This window comes from Dermacentor albipictus, unplaced genomic scaffold (genome assembly GCF_038994185.2).
Source record: "Dermacentor albipictus isolate Rhodes 1998 colony unplaced genomic scaffold, USDA_Dalb.pri_finalv2 scaffold_96, whole genome shotgun sequence".
Classification (NCBI taxonomy): domain Eukaryota; kingdom Metazoa; phylum Arthropoda; class Arachnida; order Ixodida; family Ixodidae; genus Dermacentor; species Dermacentor albipictus.
In genome coordinates, this window is record NW_027225650.1 from 77,493 (window position 1) to 103,910 (window position 26,418).

The 26,418-nt window shown below is 45.9% G+C and overlaps 2 protein-coding genes across 2 annotated transcripts in view; one reads left to right on the top strand and one right to left on the bottom strand.

Annotated features, from left to right (window-relative positions):
• The window catches only part of LOC139053358 (uncharacterized), a 48,719-nt gene that overhangs the window by 2,978 nt on the left and 19,323 nt on the right, over positions 1-26,418 (bottom strand). The window contains exons 4-6 of the mRNA XM_070530370.1: positions 7,542-7,605; positions 5,612-5,774; positions 4,133-4,242 (exon numbers count right to left, since the gene is read on the bottom strand). Of these exons, the coding sequence (XP_070386471.1) occupies positions 4,133-4,242; positions 5,612-5,774; positions 7,542-7,605 (337 nt within the window). The remainder of the gene's footprint in view (positions 1-4,132; positions 4,243-5,611; positions 5,775-7,541; positions 7,606-26,418) is intronic.
• Positions 13,236-16,410, top strand: LOC139053357 (uncharacterized). Its single transcript, XM_070530369.1, has 3 exons — positions 13,236-13,796; positions 13,920-14,864; positions 16,384-16,410. Exons 1-3 carry the CDS (start codon positions 13,236-13,238, stop codon positions 16,408-16,410), a joined length of 1,533 nt encoding a protein of 510 aa, XP_070386470.1.

The following is a 26,418-nucleotide window of genomic DNA, read 5'->3' on the forward strand; positions in this document are numbered from 1 at the left end:
CTGGCTGCCACTCTGAGTGATTGTGTCTCTGTTGCTATGTTGCTCTTACTTTCCGGGGATGTAGAATTAAACCCTGGCCCCCATACTGAAGCTCAACATAAGCACAATGAAGTTATGGCGGCCATAGCTGCTTTGTCGTTAAAATTTGACACGCGACATGCCGAGATGATGAATGCCATAGCTGAACTAAAGGCTAACCAAGAAAACCTTACTGAGACCGTTTCAGACCTTTCCAATAGAGTGACTGCTGTGGAAGCTGCGGTTGAGTCTTTTGAAAATATGCCTTCAGGAAGTGATCTTACTACCGCAGTCCATGAAGCAGTTTCAAATGAAAGCGCTTCGCTCGCGTCAAGACTAGACGTTCTGGAGGACCATTCAAGACGCGACAACTTGATCTTCTATGGTATCTCAGACAACGTATCAGAAACGTGGGCTCAATCAGAAGCCCAGATCCATAACCTTCTTAGAAACTGTCTCAACATGACTGCCTCGGAAGTCGCTATCCATAGGGCTCATAGGCTAGGCACATACGTCGTCGGCAAGACACGGCCTGTTATAGCTAAGTTTGTGTCTTCCAAAATGAGAGACCATATACTCTCGCAAAAAGCGAAGTTTAAAGCCGATGGTATTTCAGTCGGCGAAGACTTTTGCAAAGCCGCTCGTCAATCACGGAAAGCACTAAATGACTTTGGCAAGGCCAGCGGCCAGTCTTTTTCTTTGCGACATAACAAACTAATCATAGGTAAAAAATGTTACGTTTATTGCGCAGCTGCAGATGAAGTATGCGAGATCGGACCAGCTAGGAGCGCGATTTCCCCAACAAACAACAAACCATCGGGTCCACAATCTTCACATTTGGGTGCATCATAGCTATCTCGTGTTCCAAAGCAAGCAAACTCCTTATCACTTCTTTTTACAAATGTCCGAAGTATCGCCAACAAACGCACATCACTGTCATCACATATCGACGCATGCTCAGCTGATATAGTTGTGCTCGCCGAAACATGGCTTTCAGCAAAAATTAAAGATAATGAAATACTAGATAGTCAAAAAACATATAACTTTTACAGGTACGATCGCGATTTCCGTACGGGCGGAGGTGTACTGATTGCCGTGAGCTCTATCCCTTCCTTCACTATCCCCACTGACTCACCATTAGAAATAGTTTGCACTCGTGTTGGTTTTCCCACTGGCGACCTCATCTTTTGCGCGTGTTATAGGTCCCCATCCTCCACTACCAATTTCTGCACTGACCTTCATGACGTCCTTAACAAATTAGTTGTTCGATACCCAAAATCACATTTGTTCTTACTAGGTGATTTCAATTTTCCAAACATAGTGTGGCAAAATGGTGTTCCCTCCCTTAAGCAGTCATCTCCCGAGTGCACCCATTTTTTGGACACCTGCGCTGATTTTAATCTAACCCAGCTGATTCATGAACCCACACGCACTACCAGCACTTCGTCTAATGCTTTAGACCTCTTTTTTACAACAGCTCCAGATTTGGTTTCGCCTCCAGTATACCTTACAGGAATAAGTGACCACTCGCTTCTCCACTTAACACTTAAGAAGAAAGTTCGCTCGAAGAAAACAGTTAAAACGATATGTGATTACCATGCCGCCGATACCACATCCATTTTAAATGAGCTTGAATCATTCATTACTGACTACACAGTCAACTTTTTTGAACGTGCCGTTGAAGAGAACTGGTCATTGTACAAGAACAAACTGCTAACACTAATGGATCGCTATGTACCTAAAAGAAAGACTGTTTCGAGTCCTTCCTCGCCATGGTTTACTGGAATTCTGCGCCGTCTGCGCAACAAAACGAAACGTATTTTTCGTCGCGCCAAAGCCACTAATCTTCCCGAACGCTGGGCAGCATATCATTGCGTTCACGCAGAATATACTATCGCTATTACAAATGCAAAAAAGATTTTTTTCGATAACACCCTCCCATCACTTTTGCAGTCTAATCCACGTAAATTCTGGAATATTGTTAGTGGCAAAGAAAGCAAAACAATCCAACTAGCCCGTTCTGACAATGTCGCGATCCCTCCGAACCAGTGCTGTTCCGTTTTGAATGATGTATTTGCTTCTGTCTTTCACAAATGTGCTCCTGCCACTCTACCGTCGGTAACTAAATGCTCCTATTTACAAATGAACTCCATTTATATAGATTGGGTCGGCATACAAAAGTTGAGTGAAAACCTGAAAATATCTTCTTCATCAGGTGAAGACTCAATGAACTGTAACATGCTTAAAATTACTGAACCATATTCTTCCATTATGCTTTCAATGCTCTTTTCCCAGTCTCTATGTTCCTCAGTTCTTCCAAGCGATTGGAGGGTTGGCAAGGTTGTTCCGGTCCCTAAATCAGGTAACACTCATTCCGCCGATAACTATCGTCCTATATCACTGACAAGTATACCATGCAAAATATTGGAGCATATTATACATTCTCATCTGATTGATTTCCTTGAGTCCAATTCCTTCTTTTCGACTGAACAACACGGTTTCAGGAAAACATTTTCATGTGAAACGCAACTCATATGTTTTACTAATGACCTATTTACCCATACTGATATGGGCTTCGATGTAGACTGCGTGTTTTTGGACTTTGCAAAAGCTTTCGACACTGTTTCACATGATCTCCTCACTCTTAAACTTAGCATGCTTAACATTGACCCTGATGTACTAAACTGGATTAAAAGCTTTCTGTCTAATCGAACTCAGTACGTTTCAGCTAATGAATGTTCATCCTCTCGCACTTCCGTAACATCGGGTGTACCACAGGGATCGGTACTGGGACCCCTCCTTTTCCTCATTTACATAAACGACCTTCCTAAATGCATTTCCCATTCATCTATCAGGCTTTTCGCAGATGACTGCGTCATTTATCGCAAAATAACTAACCACACTGATACTGATAAGCTTCAAGACGATCTTAGAAGCATATCCAACTGGTGCGATAAATGGCTCATGCGACTAAACGTTAATAAATGTAAAACAATGCATGTATCAAGCCGCACTAACACTGACAATACGCGTGTTTACTTACTTCACGATACTTCTCTTGAATCGGTCAACTCGTACAAATACCTAGGTGTCCATATTTCCCGGAACTTATCATGGCATACGCACATCAAACACGTCACTAATAACGCTAACCGAGTTCTTGGATACTTGCGTCGAAATTTCTCTGCTGCACCTATGCCGATAAAGCTTACCCTCTACAAAACATTAGTGCGACCAAAGCTAGAATATGCATCCACCGTATGGGATCCCCATCAACTCACACTGATAAACACTCTAGAATCCATCCAGAATCGCGCAGCACGTTTCACCTTATCTAACTATTCCCGTTACGCCAGCATTACTTCCATGAAAAACACACATTACCGGAGCTTTCATTGCGCCGTAAATGTTTCAGACTGTGTCTTTTCCACAGGCTGTATCACCACAACCCACTATTAAAGGATCATCTTATTACTCACCCTTCATACATTTCATCCCGTTTCGATCACATGTTTAAAGTTGGTGTTCCATATTTTAGAACAAAGCTGTGTCATGGCTCTTTTATTCCTAAAACCAGCACCGACTGGAACGACCTTCCTCCCTCCATCGCTGCCATTTCTGACGTTGGAAATTTCAAAACTGCTGTATTTTCTGCCGTTTTGTAATACCTATTATTGTATAATTATGTACTTTTTTTTCCACTTACCACTCCTTTCTGTAATGCCTTCGGGTCAGGAAAGTATCCGAAATAAATAAATAAATAAATAAATAGGGTACAGGGGGCATTGTACTTGAGGCCTCAAGATTAAATTTAGGCATCCACAGCAGAACAATGCAGTGGGTAATTTTAGGCAACACAACTGCACCTCTAGGGGTTGCAAATCTACAGCTTGAATTTTTGCTTTTATGCATGACAATAATTGTCTGACACATTTTAATAACTATACAATAATCCTTTTGAGATGTTTCTACTTGCTGCAAGGCAGGTATAAAACAGCCAACTTAAATGCTCCCATTAAGGTATAGAAAATTCAGTGGTCTGTTTTTGTGTACATTTCACAATGTAACAGTCCTGTAAATAAGAAACGAAGCCAAAAATGCACTTCCTACTGACATTCCTTTCGAAGAAGCTGTGCCAGCTTCACTACCTTTGTAGGAATAGCCAAACGGCGGGCATTGCCCTGGGATCTGCTGCCCTTGCAGGGATTAATATCACATATTTGCCTGCAAGACAAGCACTAGTAATGTGAGCATCTCTTATCACCATAGATCTGAATGACTTCACATTCAGAAGTCTTAAATGCTTTTTGTACTATAACATATCCACATCCAAACAGCAGCAGTGGATGAGATGACAAACATTTGAGAGATTTTAGTTCAGATATCAAAAGTGCCCAGATTATTGCGAGTTTGTAGACAAGAACAGATTTTAGCTGCAGATATAAACACTTTTGCCCTGCAGTTGTTGCAACATCTCACAAGTGTTAGTGCTTGTGAATGTTCCGACACCCCTAAGCCATGGTAACAAACCAACGAGCACCACAGAGTCCAGCTTTTCAAACAACCAAACGTTTCAACAATCCCTTGCTTTGGTCAAGTTGGGAAGAAAGTGCCCAACCAAAGATTGCGACAAAAGACCTGTACATGTAATTCCATACCTCCATAAAGCTTCAGATAACTTGAAAAAGGTCGCAAACCAACACAATGTCAATCTGGTTTATTCAGCACTTAGTAAATTGTCAGCAGTGTGTAACCTTCAAAACAAGAAGCACCAGAAATGCACCCAATTTCATACTAATCACTGGACTAATTACACCGAATGCACTTCAGATATTGTCTATCATATACCCTTAGATTGTGGACGTGTTTATATAGGACAAACCAGTGCTTCAATTACAGGGCCAGACAGCACAATAATGCTGTTAGAAAAGGATATGATAGTCACTTGGCTGAACATTGCAAAACGTGTGCATGCACACCCATGCTTGGAGACACAGCTTTCTTGTGGAAAGGATACACAAAAACACAACACGAAATGGTTGAAGCATATTTCATAAGGAAAGCAAGTGACAAGTGCATCAGCAGTCCATCTTTGGTTTTGCAAGAAAAAGTGACATTTCTTTTGAGGTATATAGGCACATGAACTGATTTACCATACAATCGTGCATATGATCCGATTCATTCACAATCTTTCGTGTGTATGGTGATGAGTGCATGATGTTCCTGAGGTGCAAATCGTAACAGATGTTCGTTTGAAATACACGTTAAATGGAAGTAGCACTAGTCTTGTCGTATGTGTTTCTTTTGTCTTTGTCTTTACCGCATTTTTATGAACTGTCCAATTGTTTCCTTTTGTTGCCAAAAATTCTGGATTTGAAAAAATGGGTTTACTTTTCTATAACATGCTGCACTATTATCAATATCCAGTGAGAAAAAAGGATGTGTACATCTTACTTATAAACTTTCTCAGTGATGATAAAAAAAGTTAATCTGCTCCAGACACCTACATTTTCCTATCAATCATAATTAGAGATGTCAACAATCTGTCTTCATAGATAGGCAAAAGCTTGCGCACTGATATAGCACAACTCACCTCTGAATGAACTCAAGTGTTGTAGCTGCTCCCTTTGCATAGGTCATGTTAAACACATAGTAGCATAAGAAGGCAAGACACGCTGCCTCTATGAAGCCAGTGCTCTCCGTAAACAACAGCTGCTGCTCGCAAACAACAAAACATTTCTTCTCAAAGATGCCTCCTGCAATACATAATACACATTTTATAAGCACCAATGAAATTTATATAGATGATATTCAATATGCAACGGAGACCACATCTACCTGCTTGTCATATCAGTTAATACTTATTCAAACAAACTAGTGCTGCCAATTTTAAGTAAATACGATACCTGGAGAGTCTTTTTCTGCAAATATGTACAAAATTGAGTCTGTCATACTTGTTGAATACAACAATATGGCACAATAACCAAGTACCTTAAAGATAAGTAAATTCAGTCCTATAGTCCTTAAATCTGTGTGCCATATGAAGGTGTTTACCTTGGCTAGGACTGCAAGCATTGCATAGCCACAGGAATACGACAAGCTGAAGTGCATTAGCTCCAACTTTACCGCCAGATGTTTAATTACAAAGCTACCATCAAAGTAAAAGAAATACTGCAAGCCTCTCGCCTGTTTTTCCTGCAAGTCAAGTTATGAAAGACAGAAGCATTTGCACATGTTTTACAAACTACACAGGTATTTCTACAATCTTAGTCTGCTCATTATTTTGGAGAGGTTGGTAAGATGTTTCGCTCTTCCTTATGACAGGCTTTGCTACTTTCGTAGTTAACACACTTCCGAGCAGGCCTAATTATGCGGCACATAAAACGACAAGAACAGGTGCTGTTGCAAAGGCATACAGTCGCCGACTGATTTTTCGGACTTCAAAAATTGGACATGCTCGATTATTCGGTCTGCTTCGCGGCACGGCCATTCTCCCCATGTATAACAACTGCTGAAAGTTCAGACACCTTGCAACCTCTTGTCTGATTTTTCGGACACTCCTTAAGCCAACTCAATCGAGAGCACCATGCACCAAACTCTGACCGGTGCATGGTTCGACTTGCTGAACGCCATTTTTGCTTTGAACGGAGCCTCCTTGCTGCCCCAAGAAGCGGCGCTAATGCAAATCCCCTCTCATCATCATCGTTTCTGCTTGGTTCGTAGCTCCAGTAGTTCCGGTCTCAGCTTAGTAATCCATGTCAAGATAAGCCAGCAGCTGATTTGTTTCTTCCTTCGTGCACGACGCTGCGAGTAGGCCACGTTTTTCGTTTGTACGACTGGTGTCGGCGTGAGGGTGTGGTGATGTTTGCTTTGTGTGCTATGTCGAGGTTGCAATGATGAAATGCAACATACGGAAACATCATGTCAGGTGTCTAATGGCGCCGACAGTGCCCGCTCAGACTGCGCTGGGGCATGCCTGCGAGCGGGTGCCGGGAGGGCTAGGATTTGTAGCCTTCCGATGTGCTCCCTGCTGACGCTAAAACTGTTCTGCCGAGACCTGCACAGTGGTTGCATTGCGCTTCCGGACACCGTCTCATTTGACAGTTTCACAGGTGCTGAAACTGCTGTACTGACATGCACAGTACTCGACGACGGTGAGATCATTCGTCAGTTTTTGCTGCACTGCTGGATGACGATGACTCCGATTAGGAAGATGACGCAGCATGTGCTACACTGCCGTTGCATGCGGAGTGTGTACAAGCAGTGAGTGACCGTACGACCCTCTCCGAGATTCAGGCTTATCTGAGTGTGCTTAAACAGAACAGCTTGCAACGGCGAATTCACGATTTCTTCAAGCCTACTGCCGAGCCCGAATAAGTGCGTGGAAATAAAGGATTTTTTTTCTTAATCTGCTTTTCTGGACACCTGCCTATTCGGACATTTTCGCAGTCCCCGTGAGATTCGAATAAACGGTCGGCGACAGTATTGCACTGCATTACAGACTTTGAACATCAGTGTCTTACCTAATGAAACCAAAACTGGTGCAGATGGAAACTCGTCCATCACTTCCGTGATGCTTGTACCTTCCTGTGAAAAGAAAGAATAGCACGTGGGAACTAAAAGACGACACATATGCCAAACAGCCCCAGTGTATTTCCAAAATGGAGGCAATTGAATATACTGAATTAGTTTCACACTGCTCTTGAGTGGCAATACAGATTTTCCAGAAAAACAATAAACAATGAGGTGCTCAGTGCCAGCTGGTGCCAGTAAAAAGCTTCAAACTTTAAAAACATTTCATGTTTGTGATCCTCATTAGGAACTCCAAGGTAATACTAGCGATGAGCACTATCAAGCAAGGGAAGTGTCAGCCAGAGCCAACATTTTGACAAGGGGAACTTGATTTCATCAGGTACCATGAGACTTGTCAAAATGTTGTCTTCAGGCTGAGGCTTTCTTCGTTCAACTACAACTGATTACATTGTCTCGTCTTGTGACCACTCTGGCTTGTTCGCATGATACAAAACTAGGCTTTTACTAGCTTCTTAATATTCTTAATATTATAATTATTAATATTCTTAATAATTGTGGCTTTGGCAATGTGCCCCTGTTGTTGGGTCCAGTGGTTTGCCAGCTTTGGTAGCCAATGAGTTAGTATTAAGCTATTAGAATCCGGCAACATTATTGCCTTCCGGTAGCATGTGTGGGTTTATTTACTGGTTGCCTTCACCCAAAAGGACCACATGTTCGTGACACCTGCGGCAGAAAGGATGTTCCACGTCTGCCACCGAGGTCTGTGAGCGGTGGCGCTGGCTAACACTCCCAGGGTTCTACTAGGAGACAAATACCCAAGAAAGTGGATGGGGAAACAGCGCCGCGGTAGCTCAATTGGTAGAGCATCACACGCGAAATGTGAAGGTTGTGGGATCGTTATCCACCTGCGGCAATTTGTTTTTTCATCCACTTTCATTTCCTTTAATTTATCGTTTCTTTATTTTGTTTATTAAGCACAAGTAATTTCCCCTATGTTGTACTCGGTGTCAGTGTTTTTTGGCTTCTTATGATATGACTATTAAGCTTAAGTTACGCATCAGAGTATAAACAAACACCAAGGCCAACATATGTGAATTACGCAAACCAGAGAACGCCTTCCACAAACCTGAACACCATTTATGCATTGCATAAAATGCTGCATTTACTTCCTTCATGCCTTTTGGAACAAGAGATCCTGACGCCTCCCAATGATCCAGATAATCCTGTACAGATGTTTCAGTTTTGGATGGAAGAGCTCTTGCTTAGCGAAGTTGTTAAAGGGATGATAAAACCAGCTTTGTTATACCTAAAAGTATCACTTTGAGAGTATCTCACACGAAGTGCTTCTTCACAGGAACATTATGTCAGCACATCAAATTAAATAAAAGTACAAGTGATTAAACATTACCATTCTTTCAAGCTGCGGCATTCTTCCTTGACATTTTGCCAAGTGGCCATGCCTATGTCCCACCTTCTTGGAAACAAGTTGCAGTGAAGCGAGAGTCTGTTAAATTGATTTGAACTGAGCATGTTCTCATGTCGCTTTTTAATGGATTTTTTTCATTACTGTGGTGATACTGGCCTTAAAATGAAGTTCATGTGCAGCACTCGCCTTTAATACAGCATGCAGTAGCTGTACATAACCCTCTACACACACCTGCAATGCAAGGCAAGTGCAATGCAGCATCAGTACCATTAAAGGGGCCCTGAACCACTTTTTATCGAAGTGGAGAAAGACATCTGAAGTGAAGACAGGCTATTTAGACTTTAGACTTTATTTGGGCAACATAAATACAAGGTTTGCCCGCAAGGTAAGGCAAAAGGAGGGCGTAATCCTCCTGACTAAGGCCTTTGCCTCGCTGGAGCAGCAGAAGTAGCAGTCAACTGATAACAAAGTACAATTAATATGACACAACACTTCAATACTATTTACAGCAAAATTTTAAACACAATGAAAAGTATAAACCGTTTGCCAAATAACAAGTAACTGAATAAATACTGCACAGGAAAAATAAGAACATTCTGTTATTAACAAAAATTATACATTCAGAATAGAACATTAATAACATTACTATTGATATTGATATTAAACAAAGAAACATTATTAACATTCGTTAAACACAGTGATCAGAAAATATTATGTTTTGTATTGCATGTTTAAATTTGTGAATTGTTCTAGAATTTATAGCTTCGTCAACAATGTTAGGGTACATATTACATAAAGAAATGGTTTCATATTCGATCGTTTGCGTGCCATATTTTGTCCTTGGTTTCTTTATGACTATTGATGTGTGACGTAGGTTGTACCCCGTGTCTCTACTCAGGTAGAGAGTTGAAAATAGTTCCCTGTTGCTGGAGATCTGCTTAAATAGCCGTATGCAGATCTTTGTTTTGTAAGAGTTTCTAATATTAGGAATTTTGTAGCGCATCATTAGTATAGAAGATCCTATGTATTGTTTCGAGAAGTTCAGCAACCGGACAGCTCGCCGTTGCAAAACTGCCAATTTTTCTATATCTGTTTTATTACCGTTTCCCCATACTAAGAGGCAGTAGCTAAGATGCGAGTGCACAAACGAAAAGTACAATTGTATGAGAAGCCAGGCACAATGCATCAGATCCGTTGTAGCAAGCCAACAGATCGTGCAACCTTAGTGCGTACCTTATTTATGTGTTCTGTCCAGCTTAGGTTTTTGTGAAATGTAACACCCAGAAACGAATGGCTTGAGACATGTTCAAGTTGCGATCCAGAATAAAAAAGCTTTACGTCGTAATCTGTTTGCTTATTCTTGGAATAAAAAACTGTGAATTTCGTTTTTTTTTTGCATTTAAGTCAAGTTTATTTAGATAGAGCCACTCGCTAAGTTCTTGCAACCAATGGGTTGCGGTAACTTCTAGTTCGTGAAGGTCTGCTCCGGAAAAAAAGACATTAGTGTCATCAGCATACAGTATCATTTCCTCTGTCAATGGAATGTTAGTTAGGTCATTTATGTAAATAATAAATAATAATGGCCCTAAAATGGAGCCTTGTGGTACCCCATATTTAATCATGCTCTTTTCAGAACTGTAACCTTTCAAGGAAGTTTACTGAAATCTAGATTCAAGGTAGCTATGCATAAGTTCTAATGCTATGCCTCTAATGCCATAAACTTGGAGTTTCTCTAGTAATATATTATGTTTTATGCTATCAAAAGCCTTGCGAAAGTCTAGGAATATACCAATGGTAAAGTTTCTTTCTTCGATGTTATTTATTATTGTATCTCGGACTTTTAATGACCCTGTGCCCCTGATTTCAAAACCACTCTGCCACAAAAAGTACTTCGATGCGTTCAGTAGAAGCGTAGTTATCGACAATCAAACAAGGCCTTAGCTGTGCTCCCCTTCCTCCTCCAATGCCTTGCACTGCGAAGGCTGCGGCGGAGACGTCCCACCGTGGCGCGCAGTTCCAATTCCTGATTTCGTGCCTATGCCACGCTAAACGTAAACCAAACGCAGCAGAGAGCTGCAGCTCTGCTCTGCAACTCTGAGCGCACTGCAGCTCAGAGAGCTGCAGTGCGCTTAGCCACTGGACTGGTGGCGGCACCTCGTGACGGCCGCGGTGTAGCCAAGCACAGCGACCAATGGCAGCCGCGTATTGGAGTGTGCTTTATGATGAAATAGAGCACACAGAAAAGTGCGAGGAGCATAAGGTTTTTGAAACGAGAGCGTTTGAGAGCGTTTGAGGTGAGAATCACCCTACATTACCCGGTCAAAAATCCGTCAGGGCTATCCTAATGGACTTGTAGAATTCTTGAAGGTCAGTCAGGAATTCTTACAGGTACTCTCCCAATACCAATAGGATTCTTAAAGGTCAGTCAGGAATTCCTACAGGCACTCTCCCAATAGCAATAGGATTCTTAAAGGTCAGTCAGGGATTCCTACAGGTACTCTCCCAATACCAATAGGGTTCTTAAAGGTCAGTCAAGAGTGTCTATATGCACCCTCCCAATACAAACAGGGCTCTTAAAAGTCATGTAAAAACTCTTACAGGCAACCCTCCAATGTCACTAAGAGTCTTGTCGTTTATTGGAGATCCTTTACATGTAGCTCTTGTACACCATGCAGTAGGGCGCTTAAAGGTTAGATAGATTTCTACGGGCATCATGACCGTCCGAAACGAAAACGTCCGCGCAGCCGATTAACCGAGTTGAACGTGTAAAACCTCATGAAAAATCTGCAGTAATCGAAACCGCGATCAGTCTTTGTTTAGTGCTTTTACTTTTATTTAGCCTTTGTGGTGCCGAAATCGGCAGATGCATGAGGCAACTAGCAACCGAGTGGCTTTCCGCAGTACATCGGTGAATGATATTTCTTCACCTCATGTTAATTACGGTTACACAATAACATTAGTTGCGCTACCTTAAGAGTGTCGAGGAGAGCAGAAACTAATTGCCGCTATTTTAGCACAGCTACCGCGTGAGTATATTATGTATATATAGTATATATAAGCGACATCACAAACCTGGGCCAGTTAGAAGCGGAATGAAGGCTGCGCTACAATATTTTTCGGTGACTTGTCATCAACTCATAAGCTCAGCGGGTGAATAAGATCTCGTACTCTATTTTTGTGGCTGCCGAGCAATACATTATGCATCTATGCGTTGCTCTTTTGCACCACTGATTGCATCAATGTAACGACAAAACCGAACTGGTCATGTCGAGTGCAAATAAAGCTTCAATTTCCTTAATTTTGTTTGTCCTGTTAAAAATGGAGTGTGGAATGCGCACATGCCTGCCTACTGACTGGCATACAAGCTGCCCAGGTGGCACGTCAGGTTGGGCCAACGTTGGAAACATATTGGCACTTCTTGGCCCAATGACGGCCTAAGATTAACAGCGTGGTTCCAATATTGGCAGTGCCATTCTGGTTCCTGGCCCAATGTTGGCCTAAGGTTAACAGCGTAGTGTCAATATTGGCTGTGCCATTCTGATAGAGATCCAACGTTGGCCCACATTACACAGTCAGTAAACAATATTGGCTGTGCCATTCTGATAGAGATCCAATGTTGGCCCACTTTACACAGTCAGTAAACAATATTGGCTGTGCCATTCTGATAGAGATCCAATGTTGGCCCACTTTACACAGTCAGTAAACAATATTGGCACTGCCGCTCAACAAGGCGGGAATTATTGGACCGACTTTCGTATGGATTTGCCAATATGGGTTACTAGTTGGATTTCTTTGGAGGACATTGGCCCGTAATAAGCTAATTTTCGCCTTGTCGGCTTTTAGTGCTCTACGACTTGCTGAGATTTAACAACGTGTTTTGAAAACTAACGCACTGATCACAGGCACGCTGTGCAGGAACCAAAAACATGTTCTCCCATGTCAACTCCATGAATGGTACACCGCCATTATTGCACTTCTCCTTTACCGAAATGTGTCCCCTAAAGAGAAAAGCCAGTGTACCACGTAGCAAGCAGGGGAAGTCGCATAAATTTAGCCGCTGCTTTATTGATCGTGAATAAGAACTTGAGCTTAACATAAGAAGCAACGGTATTGCGAATTTGCCTGCGCATTGTATTTTTTGCATGTACACTCCGCGGCTTTAGTGGGTCAAGATTCTGAGGAGAATCGAGAATTACAGTGCCTCAGAGCTGATGGAACCGTTTTATTGAGTGGGCAAGGTGACAGCAACGCCGCAACCATGCTTAGACGAATTCTGCTCTTTGTGCAGTTTCTCTTCGGGTTCCTTGCTACTGCGGGCCCCCCTCCGGCGGTCCAGGATGCGTCGTCGATTCCGGAACAACGCATACAGGATTCATCTCGCCCGTACCTGGCCTGCCCTGTCTTCTTTGGTGAAGATAGCCTTGGCCCGACCGCCACCGATTTCAACTTATCTCCGTTCGACTACGTGATCACGGACTGTCCAATCCTACTGGTAGCCAACGCTGTGACGTCAGCGCCTGCGACTATAAGAGCAGCACCCTTGGCCGCTTTCTTCAGTGGGCAAGGTGACAGCAACGCCGCAACCATGCTTAGACGAATTCTGCTCTTTGTGCAGTTTCTCTTCGGGTTCCTTGCTACTGCGGGCCCCCCTCCGGCGGTCCAGGATGCGTCGTCGATTCCGGAACAACGCATACAGGATTCATCTCGCCCGTACCTGGCCTGCCCTGTCTTCTTTGGTGAAGATAGCCTTGGCCCGACCGCCGCCGATTTCAACTTATCTCCGTTCGACTACGTGATCACGGACTGTCCAATCCTACTGGTAGCCAACGCTGTGACGTCAGCGCCTGCGACTATAAGAGCAGCACCCCTGGCTGCTTTCTTCAGTGGGCAAGGTGACAGCAACGCCGCAACCATGCTTAGACGAATTCTGCTCTTTGTGCAGTTTCTCTTCGGGTTCCTTGCTACTGCGGGCCCCCCTCCGGCGGTCCAGGATGCGTCGTCGATTCCGGAACAACGCATACAGGATTCATCTCGCCCGTACCTGGCCTGCCCTGTCTTCTTTGGTGAAGATAGCCTTGGCCCGACCGCCGCCGATTTCAACTTATCTCCGTTCGACTACGTGATCACGGACTGTCCAATCCTACTGGTAGCCAACGCTGTGACGTCAGCGCCTGCGACTATAAGAGCAGCACCCTTGGCCGCTTTCTTCAGTGGGCAAGGTGACAGCAACACCGCAACCATGCTTAGACGAATTCTGCTCTTTGTGCAGGTATGTCACTTCAATAATGCTTACTGCATTCGATCCGACGACCCCTTTTTGTTGCTGCTGCCTTGCCCACGATGCTGCAATTCCTGTTTTGCGTACATTTCGAAAGAGCTTGTGCATCTTGTTAATAGCCTTTTGTTGAGTGGTGATATTGAGACGAACCCAGGGCCTACTAGAAGGAACCCTCAAGCCAACACAGAGCTAAACTCTCAATCCGGATGCGCCCCTACCCTTGATAGGTCGCCAGCAGCGGTTGCTGACACTCACAACGTTGGCGATATGTTTGCTCAACTCCTCGCTGGCCAGAACCGAATTGCGCAAGATATTGCTAACCTTAAAACTTCCGTTGACTCCCGTTTCAAGGCCTTTGAAAGCCGTCTAGCTTCACTTGAATCTTCATTCTCGGCCTCTGGCTCTGTGTCTGATGACGTGCAAAATAAAATTCTGGCATTAACAGCCACAGTGAACAGGCTTGTCACGCAGAATGATGAATTGGAAGCATGTCTCAGTCAAAACAACTTCAAGGCTGTTTCTTCACGTCTCGAGGACTTAGACAATCGCATGACCACAGCAGTTAGCACCCCTGCGGTCAGCGACCTGTGCACCAAACTACAGGCAGAGGTGACTTTGCTTTCGACAACTGTGACACGGCTATTTTCGAGGAATGATGAACTAGAAAACAGGTCCCGTCGCAACAATATAATTCTACACGGTCTTGATGAACCGGCTGGCGAAACTCGCGAAACATTATTAGCTAATGTTTCACGGCTATTTTCTGAGACATTAATGATGCAATGTCCGTCCATTGAACGGTGTCACAGGATTGGTCGGCCACGGGAAGGCCACCGGCGCCCCGTAATAATGAAAATCTTGAGTTTCCAGGAAAAGCTTCAGATCTTCAAAAATGCCACTAAACTCATAAATTCCGATCTGCGCTTCACCGATGACCTGTCTTCAAACGTGAGATCTGTTCGCAAAAAGCTCTGGGAGGCCTCTGGTTCATTTCGCGACAAAGGTTTTGTTGTGAAAATGCGCTATGATCATGTCTTTATTAACAAGATTCGCTATCACTGGGATAACTTGTCTAACTCAATGGTGAAAACTTCCAGTAATTCCTTTCGCTCCTCATCTGTGCCTTTAGTTAGCAACGGTGCCGATGCGAGCAGCCATACGGCATCACCGTCATCGCATCTTTGACCAGCTCCCACATCGCTTGATTGCCTTCGTTTACTCAATCTTAATGCACGAAGTATCACCAATAAATTTCCTGCCTTCTTATCTCTTATTCACTCGTACTGTCCTCACGTTGTTGCTATCACGGAAACGTGGCTACACAGTGGGATTTTTGACTCGGAATTCACTCCACCGGACTATATCGCAATTCGGACGGACAGACAGAACAGTAAGGGGGGCGGCGTCGCCCTTTTGCTTCGGTCTGATCTCAGGTTTTCCGTTCTTCCAGCTCCTCTAGATACGGAGTCGGCCTGGTGCAAACTTCACTTGGAAAAAACGCATTTTGTAATCGGCGCTTTCTATCGCCCCCCGGGAACAACGGTGGACTCGCTTCAAGCAATCGAAACGTTCATGCACATGCACAACCTAGGTCCTTCCAACTTCATTTGTCTGGGCGATTTCAATGCACCGGGCATTCATTGGCCCTCTCTTTCGACATGCGGTCATGATGGCTCTTTCGATAAAGAACTTTTAAATTTTAGCCTGAATTTGGGGCTTACTCAGATCGTTTGCGAGCCTACGAGACAGAATGCTCTTTTGGACTTGGTCTTTCTTAGCTCGAACCTCACCGCGTATGGTTACACTTGTGAAGTGGTAGAAGGCATTTCTGATCATAAGGCTGTTTTTGTTTCCCTTCCGTGCATTGTTCCTAAACCATCCTTCGTTCTTACTACATTTCGCGATTTCAATCACGCTGACGACACCTCTATTTTAGATACATTGGCTGATGCCTTCGACACCTTTGAAACACTCAGCATATCAAGTGACGTGAATGTTCTCGTGACATATTTTGAAAATATTGTCATGTCATGTATCGAACACTTCATTCCCATCAAAACAAAAAAGAAAAATACTAAAATTTTTGGATGAACCGAGATATACTACATCTTTCACGTCGTGTTCGCAGGCTTCGACGCTTGAAGGACTCCCATAACCCCGTACACACTGCTAGGTTAGCTAAGGCGAAGGAGGATCTTTGTACAAAAACCAAATCAGCCAAAGATTTTTTTTATAGCGTGCAGCTACCGCTTCTGTTGAAAAGTAACCCGCGTAAATTCTGGGGATCCATTCTTCCTCGTGACACCTCTTGTACATCCTTATGTGTGAAGAACGAAATGACTAGTGATTCACTATTAATCTCGAACGCCTTCAACGCATACTTTAAGTCCGTTTTTACTTGCGATAATCATATTGTTCCTCCTTTTCCAAACATTCATCCGACTTGCCCCATTAATGATGTCTTGGTTAGCGCAGAAGGTGTCTTAAACCTCATACTAAATCTTGATACAAAGAAAAGTGAAGGGCCTGATGGAATCCCGAATTTGTTTCTCGTTCGGTATGCCTTATGGACTTCACGATACCTCACTCTTATCTTCAATAAATCGCTAACTTCCGGCATAGTACCTTCATCATGGAAGATGGCTAAGGTGCTTCCGTTACATAAGTCAGGTAGTAAGCAGCATCTTTCTAACTACCGGCCAATATCTTTAACACCATATTCATGCAAAATACTAGAGCATATAATATAAAAACACATCATGGAATTCCTTGAATCAAATAACATTCTCTCTAATGTGCAACATGGATTCAGACGCGGTTTTAGCACCGTAACACAACTTGTCGAGTTCACGCATGACATAGCTTCTAACCTGGATAAGGGATTTCAAATTGACGCTATATTCATAGATTTTTCCAAAGCTTTCGATACCGTACTTCACTCAAAACTACTGTCCAAACTAAATGCCATTCTTAACAACCCTCAATTAGTGAACTGGATAGACAGTTTTTTGTCTCACCGCACTCAATTCGTAAGCTTTAACTCCATTAATTCTTCGGTGGTGGATGTGTCATCGGGCGTCCCTCAAGGCTCGGTCCTAGGACCTCTACTTTTCTTACTATTGACACGTGTATTTATATTTATCGGGCGACCAGGTTTCACCGCCTAACAAATCTTATCGCGCAGCGCGGGACGCGCTTGCATGTATCCGAAGTTTCTGGAAAGTTATCGATGCTTCTATCCGCGTGTCTGTTGTCGCCGAACCTTGTGTTATCAGATTTCATCGCGTGACATGAATGGTGTAGAACTTTGTGGAAGACACGCGGGTCCCATCAGGTAATCTGGAACATTCGACGACTGATCTATAAAAGCCGACGCGCTTCACCCGCTGGTCAGTTTTTCCGACGATCGCCGACCGTGTTCGCCGCTATCGTTGTGCTATAAGTGTAGCCTGTTTTTGTGGGCACAGGTTCGCCCAATAAAAGTTAGTTTTCTCGTTCACAGTATTGCTACTGTGTTATTGCTTCTTTCTTCACCGTCACTACCACGTGACATCTGGTGGAGGTGCTTTTCGTCCATGTACAGGACGCCCCCGACAAGCCGTGATCCCAGCCCAGACCGCGAACAGAACACCAACGTAATCCCGGACCACCGAGCAAGCCGCCGTCTTCAACAGCTGCCCCCGGAGCACGGACTTCTACCTGAGAAGACCAAGAAGATTGTGGCCAAGGCAACCGCAATGGCAGCCCCAGCGTCCCCCATCGTCCTGCAGCAGCCCAGGGAACCACCGACGTTCCGCGGTTCCACATTTGAGGACCCGGAAACCTGGCTGGAAACGTATGAGAGGGTCGCTACGTTTAACAACTGGGCAAGCGACGACAAGCTACGACATGTCTACTTCGCATTGGAGGACGCCGCCAAGACGTGGTTCGAGAATCGAGAAGCCACTTTGACGACGTGGGACCTCGTCCGAAGCGGCTTCCTGAAAACATTTCAAAGCGTCGTGCGAAAAGAACGAGCCCAAGCTCTACTGGAGACAAGAGCGCAGCTGCCGAATGAGACGATCGCGATTTTCACTGAGGAAATGAGCCGTCTGTTCCGCCACGCCGACCCAGAAATGTCCGAGGAGAAGAAAGTACGTCTACTGATGCGTGGCGTAAAGGAGGAACTTTTCGCCGGTATGGTAAGAAGTCCACCGAAGACCGTCGACGAGTTTCTTCATGAGGCGACGAGCATCGAGAAGACACTGGAATTGCGGAACCGGCAATTTGACCGACGCACCAAGCCAACAAGCTACTCCGGAATTCAATCACTGGCCACGGACGATTTATGCGAGACCATCAGGGCCATCGTGCGCGAAGAACTGCGCAAGGTCTTGCCATCGTCGCAGCCTCAAGTGGCCTCGATCGCCCACGTCGTGAAAGAAGAGGTGCACCGATCGCTAGGAGTTCCTGAGGTGCAACCACAATTACCGCAGCCCCAGCCAGAAGCGATGACTTACGCCGCCATCGCACGCCGTCAAGCTCCCCCTCCGCAACAACGCCAGGTCCCTGTAGCGCCGCAATTCCGTCGTCCACCGCCGCCGCCGCCAGCACGCCCACCCGTCGCCCAGCGCACCTACGCGAGGAAGACGGACATTTGGCGCGCCCCCGACCACCGCCCGCTCTGCTACCACTGCGGCGAAGCCGGGCACGTGTACCGCCGATGCCCATACCGCGACCTGGGATTGCGAGGCTTCGCCGTGAACGCACAGCGCCCGAGGGAAGGTGAACGCCCTCGTGACATCGCCGATTACCTCGCCGCTACTCAGTGGAGCCCTCGACGACCGTCCCGTTCGCCGTCACCAGGCCGCTACCTGTCGCCGCAGCACCGACCATACACCGGCCCAGCCCGGGGCCGCTCTGCGAGCCCATATCCGGAAAACTAAAAGCAGCAACCGATGGAGGTGCGGTTGCTGTTCGTCGAATTAACGAAGATCCTCCGCCGCCGACGAAGACGACGAAGAAACCGTCTCGACGACCTAATGACGACACGCCGCCGTCCCGACGAAGTCAGGAAGCCAAGACTACACCGACGAAAGACGACTTGACGAAGCGACGTTCCAGCTTCAGTTCAACACGACGCAGCCGTGATCCGACGCCACGACCTAACTGCAACGCCAGACAAAGAACCACCGACCTTGACGTGCTTCTCGACGGCCACGCAGTCACTGCCTTAGTCGACACAGGGGCCGATTACTCCGTAATGAGTGGACGCATCGCCGCCCAGTTGAAGAAGGTTAAGACTGCATGGGAGGGCCCCCAAATTCGGACCGCTGGAGGGCACCTCATTACGCCGACTGGAATCTGCACGGCAAGAATTACCATTCATGACCGGACTTACCCTGCCACCTTCGTTATCCTGCAACAGTGTTCACGAGACGTCATTCTCGGCATGGACTTCCTGAACAACCACGGCGCCATCATCGACCTGAAGTCGCAGTCAATAACGCTGTCGGAAGATCAAGCGATACCATCGGAGCGCCCTTGTAGCCACCACGCCTTGAGTGTGCTCGAAGATCAAGTGAGCATCCCGCCTCGCTCCAGCATCGTTATTTCGGTCGGCACCGAAACACCCGCTGACGTAGAAGGCGTCATCGAAGGCGACCAACGTCTACTACTCGACCGTGAAATTTGCGTCGCAAGGGGGATCGCTCGACTGCACGGAGGAAACACGAGAGTGTTGCTGACAAACTTCAGCCAGGAGTTCAAGCACATCAACAAGGGCACGACGATCGCATTCATCGAGGAAATACAGGAAACCAGCGATGCCTTGGTCCTCTCGGATTCTGTTGCATCTACCCCGACGACCGTAGTTCCCGAGCCAGACTTCAACATAAATCCAAGTCTCCCCGTGATTAAGCAGCAACAGCTCAGAAGTCTGCTTCGACGATACAAAGACTGCTTTTCGACGTCATCAAGGATTCGACAAACACCAGTCGCAAAGCATCGCATAATCACCGAAGAGAGCGCTCGACCACTACGCCAGAGCCCTTACCGAGTTTCGACGCGAGAACGCGAAGCTATAAGACAACAAGTCGACGAAATGCTGCGCGACGACATCATCCAGCCGTCGAAAAGCCCGTGGGCGTCTCCAGTTGTTTTAGTGAAGAAAAAGGACGGAACCCTACGTTTCTGCGTCGATTATCGTCGACTGAACAAAATCACGAAGAAAGACGTATACCCCCTCCCACGGATAGACGACGCATTAGATCGGCTCTGCAATGCTAAATACTTCTCGTCGATGGACCTCAAGTCTGGCTACTGGCAAATAGAAGTCGACGAAAGGGATCGCGAAAAGACCGCCTTCATCACGCCAGACGGCCTCTATGAATTCAAGGTTATGCCGTTTGGACTGTGCTCGGCGCCTGCAACGTTCCAGCGCGTGATGGACACGGTTTTAGCAGGATTGAAGTGGCAGACCTGTCTTGTTTACTTGGATGACGTCGTCGTCTTCGCCGGAAATTTCGACGATCACCTTAAGCGGCTTGCGACAGTATTAGAGGCCATCAAGTCATCAGGGCTCACCCTGAAGCCGGAAAAGTGTCACTTCGCTTACGATGAGCTTCTATTCCTAGGCCATGTCATCAGCAAATCTGGAGTACGCCCCGACCCGCAGAAGACAGCTGCCATCGCAAAGTTCCCGCAGCCAATCGACAAGAAGGCAGTGCGCAGATTCCTTGGCATGTGTGCCTACTATAGGCGCTTTGTCAAGGACTTTTCACGCATCGCTGAGCCGCTGACGCAGCTATATAAATGCGACGTCGAGTTCAAGTGGGAAACGCCGCAGGCCGAGGCATTTCAAGAACTCAAACGACGCATGCAGTCGCCGCCCGTACTTGCGCACTTCGACGATCACGCCGATACCGAAATCCACACTGACGCCAGTAGCCTATGCCTCGGCGCCGTCCTGGTCCAGAGAAAAGATGGACATGAACACGTGATAGCTTACGCTAGCCGGTCGTTGTCAAAAGCGGAAGGCAATTATTCTACAACCGAAAAGGAATGCCTCGCCATCGTTTGGGCTACAGCGAAATTTCGCCCTTACCTATATGGCAGGCCATTCAAAGTCGTCAGCGACCATCACGCCTTGTGTTGGCTAGCGAATTTAAAGGATCCCTCAGGACGGCTGGCACGGTGGAGCCTCAGACTACAAGAATACGACATCACCGTAACATACAAGTCCGGACGAAAACACTCAGACGCCGATTGCCTATCCCGCGCCCCCATTGACCCGCCGCCGCAAGATGACGAGGATGACGACGCCTTCCTTGGAATAATAAGCGCGGAAGACTTCGCCGAACAACAACGAGCGGACCCGGAACTTAAAGGCCTCGTCGATTATTTGGAAGGGCACACCGACGTTGTCCCCAGGGCATTTAAGCGCGGATTATCTTCCTTCACGCTTCAAGACAGTCTACTCGTGAAGAAGAACTTCTCGCCAGTCCGCGCCAATTACCTTCTTGTTGTCCCGTCAGGACTTCGTCCAGAAGTATTGCATGCCCTACATGACGATCCGACCGCTGGACACCTCGGATTTTCCGGACACTATCACGGATACAAGAAAAGTATTATTGGCCGCGCCTGACCACCGACGTCGCCCGTTATGTCAGAACATGCCGAGACTGTCAGCGACGCAAGACACCGCCGACAAGGCCAGCCGGATTACTACAGCCAATCGAGCCTCCTTGCCGACCATTCCAGCAGATCGGGATGGACTTGCTGGGACCCTTTCCGACGTCAATAACCGGAAATAAGTGGATCGTCGTGGCGACGGACTACCTCACCCGCTTCGCTGAAACAAAAGCACTGCCGAAAGGTAGCGCAGCCGAAGTGGCGAAATTCTTTATCGAAAACATCCTGCTGCGACATGGCGCCCCAGAAGTCCTCATCACCGACCGAGGAACGGCCTTTACAGCGGAGCTCACCCAGGCCATTCTGAAATACAGTCAGACAAGGCACAGGAGGACAACGGCTTACCACCCGCAGACGAATGGTCTTACGGAGCGGCTGAATAAGACCCTCGCCGACATGCTAGCGATGTACGTCGACGTCGAACACAAGACCTGGGATGCCGTCCTGCCGTACGTAACATTCGCTTATAACACGGCGGTGCAAGAAACAACACAGATCACGCCGTTCAAGTTGGTTTACGGCAGGAACCCGACGACGACGCTCGACGCCATGCTGCCGCACGTAAAGGACGAAGAGAATCTTGACGTCGCTACCTATCTCCAGCGCGCCGAAGAAGCCCGACAGCTCGCCCGCCTGCGAATCAAGAACCAGCAGAGGACCGACAGCCGACACTACAATCTCCGACGACGCTTCGTCGAGTACCAGCCCGGCGACCGTGTTTGGGTATGGACCCCTATACGCCGACGAGGACTGAGCGAGAAGCTTTTGCTTCGCTATTTTGGACCGTACAAGATCATCCGACGTATTGGTGCACTGGACTACGAGGTCGTGCCAGACGGCATTTCGCTGTCACAGCGGCGCCGCTCACGACCTGAAATTGTCCACGTTGTGCGGCTCAAGCCGTACCACCAGCGTTGACGAACTTTGGGACTTCGCGTAACTGACCTTTGGACTTTATTTCTTTTCGTTGTTTTGTTACTTATGTTTAATAAGTGTCCCTTTGTGTTTCGCTCTCTTTGTAGCATCGGGACGATGCTTTTTAAGAGGGGGGTATTGACACGTGTATTTATATTTATCGGGCGACCAGGTTTCACCGCCTAACAAATCTTATCGCGCAGCGCGGGACGCGCTTGCATGTATCCGAAGTTTCTGGAAAGTTATCGATGCTTCTATCCGCGTGTCTGTTGTCGCCGAACCTTGTGTTATCAGATTTCATCGCGTGACATGAATGGTGTAGAACTTTGTGGAAGACACGCGGGTCCCATCAGGTAATCTGGAACATTCGACGACTGATCTATAAAAGCCGACGCGCTTGACCCGCTGGTCAGTTTTTCCGACGATCGCCGACCGTGTTCGCCGCTATCGTTGTGCTATAAGTGTAGCCTGTTTTTGTGGGCACAGGTTCGCCCAATAAAAGTTAGTTTTCTCGTTCACAGTATTGCTACTGTGTTATTGCTTCTTTCTTCACCGTCACTACCACGTGACACTATTTATTAATGATTTGCCACACGAGATATCATCTAAAATTCGAATGTATGCAGATGACTGCGTATTGTATGACATCATCTCATCTCCCTCTGAGCATGTTCGCCTTAGTGAATCATTCCTCAGATTTGCTAAATGGTGTGAAACATGGCAAATGAATATTAACTTCCGTAAGACTGTCGTTATGTCCTTCTCTAATAAAGCTAACCCGTTCCTTTTCAGCTACGGATTTAATGATAATTTAATTCAACGGGTTTCTGAATATAAATATCTTGGTCTCACGCTCACCACTAACCTGTCCTGGTCAAAGCACATTGATTCCATTACGACTAAAGCTCTACAAAAACTCGGTTATTTACGTCGTACTCTGTCTAATTCTCCGCGCGACACTAAATTACTGTTATATAAAACTATTGTTCGCCCTATACTTGAGTATGGTAGTATCGTTTGGAATCCCTACAAGCAGTACGAAATAGACAGAGTTGAGGCCATACAAAGGAAAGCGATCAGATTTGTCTACCGACGTTATGACCACCAGTTCTCGCCATCGTCAGTCATGTCTTCACTCAACCTGACATCTCTCGCCGAACAGCGACACGTTCATTCCCTAAAATTTTTTCATGGCATTATTCACTCATCTTGTCGCCTCTCCAGTAATGAATATATCACCTTTGCAAAAATCTCTTCTAGTAGGAGACATCACGCGCTTAACATTACACCATTTTTTGCACGCACTAATACTTTTAAGTATAGCTTTTTCCCTAAAACAATTGAAGCCTGGCATTCGCTACCAGGAACCAACTGTTCTCTCCCATTAAATGAATTCTTGTCTGTACTCCCTCAACACTGCGCCTAAACTTTCTTTTTTGCCTATTGTATTTCTTTCATGTATTGTATTATCCACTCCTGCTATAGCCCCAGCAGGGGCTGCAGTATGTGTAAATAAATAAATAAATATTGCATCGAGAATGAGCGCATATGCATTAGTGAAACTATTGTTTGTTTGTTTAGCATGCATGGCATGTTGCGGCGACATCATGCTCCTATTCTAATATATTTGTTTGTTCGTGCATGTGTAGTAAGCTCCTTGTATGAATGCCCCTGACAGAAAAAAAATTAATTGCACGTTTTGGCATTTGCGTGTCAACAACCTCTTGCATTGCCTTTAGTAGGCACGGCGCATTCCGGATTTTTTTTTTTTTCGGCCTAGCTTTCCGTCCGCAAGCCCCCCATTGCCTCTCCCCCACGCACCCAGGTGAGCCTGGTCAATGCTATCAGTCAAGCGTTCAGACAGCCATAAGCTGCTGTGTAGAATTGGGTGCTCTCGGAAGGATGGGGGAATGCCGCGGGGTCACTATTGTCCTCCTTGTCGCCCTCCATCGCTGCCACCCCAAAACCCGGTCGGGCTAGGTTCAGCGGGGGAAAGTGGCGTTTACGCCGCATTCTTCGTTCACCCTTTCCTTTCGCTCTTTCCTTCTATGCGTCGCTAGCACGCCGACTGGGTGCAACACCGCCTGAGTGCTTGCCGTCCGTTCTTGCCAGCGCACTCGTCTGGTGAAAAATGCTCGCTTGCGCTCGTCATTCCTACTGAGACGCCTACATATTGAAATACGCAGCAATATGGCCACGAGTTTTTGTGAGTGTTAGAATTAATATAGGCGAAACAACAATTAGAAAAAAAGTCGGCGCTCCTGGCCACCGTCTTCGATGTGGGATGAACTCGGATACAAAGAAGCATGGATCATACAATGGTGAGTGCATTTGTTTTGCGCATGTTATAAGTTTTATCAGAAGCAATATCACCCAAGCTATATCACCCAAGCAATATCACGCGGTATATATACTACTGAAACAGGCCTGGCTAATGTAGAGTGCCTGTAATTAAATAGCTCTTTTATTTGCAGTCTTTGATAGTGCCTGGAGTAGAACCACGTGTAAATCTCTGTGAATTTCACCCAAATTCCAGGACTATGATTTTATCAAACCACGCGTGCGGCCTGATCCTGCTAGTGATACCGAGGAACCGCGCTTCTTCTTACTGGTATAGGTCAAGCATCATTTCCAGCTGACAGTATTTCTTTCTTTTCGTATAATAAATGCTTCTTTTACTAGTGTTTCTGACGGAACTTCTCGGTTTCCACATTGAAAATTTCGCACGAAGGCCGCATTGTGTCTACACAGTCTGAAACTAGGCTTTTTGTGCTGCAGCAGGTTTTGCTGCAATTTTTAATTCTAAAGTGTTACGCTGACTAGGTGTGAGCTGTAAACAAAGCGGACGGATCCTGCGCATTTTATGTCTGTTCTAAATATTACGTTAGACCTTGTACAAGGTATGCCATATATGTCGAAATATCAAGAAGTGTTACCTGACAAATCTCTTGCAAGAAAGTTTCTTGATTCACCCCTTCGAACTCTCTGCTCAGACTTATAATATTGTGGCAGTATGGCGATTTTTCAAATGAAAACTCTCCCACATACATTTGTCATACCAACATCTCTGACAATGTTTCTTTTCATTTTACAGTGCAAACATTGCCTCCAAGTAATGGTGAAGTCGCTATAAGATATGGTAGCAATATCAACGAAACCACCGCGTTATCGTGGTCCTCGGGGCCTGATAAGCCCGCTGTCATCCAAGCACTGACAAACCTGCCTACCGACGTCAGCTCCCTGCCCTGAAACCCCTGCCAGCCCACCGTCCTCGGCACCTTGCCGAATTCCTATCCTGAGGGCAGTACCTGTAAATAAACTGTTTGAAGATAACCGAGCGTCACCCATCTAGGTCCACGAAAAATGCCTGTTTGTGAAAATTTATTCGCAATAAACTGTCATAAACGTCAATTTCAGTATTCTTTTATTATTATTTGCAATCATATATGACTTCTGCTTCTTGACATCTTTTTGTCGAGCTTTCCTAGCTACTATTGAGGAAGACGGAAAGGGGAGAATTGCTACAAAAAATGCCGCTAGCAAATGTTTGCGGTAAGAATATGTGCGTGCTCTAAAG

What these genes read in the sequence shown, in the direction of transcription:
- LOC139053357 (XM_070530369.1), top strand. Translation starts at nt 13,236, where the DNA reads ATGCTTAGACGAATTCTGCTCTTTGTGCAGTTTCTCTTCGGGTTCCTT. An exon ending in CGGACTGTCCAATCCTACTG is followed by an intron (nt 13,797 to 13,919) that starts GTAGCCAACGCT and finishes CTCTTTGTGCAG; the next exon opens with TTTCTCTTCGGGTTCCTTGC. An exon ending in GCACCAAACTACAGGCAGAG is followed by an intron (nt 14,865 to 16,383) that starts GTGACTTTGCTT and finishes TCGTGTTCGCAG; the next exon opens with GCTTCGACGCTTGAAGGACT.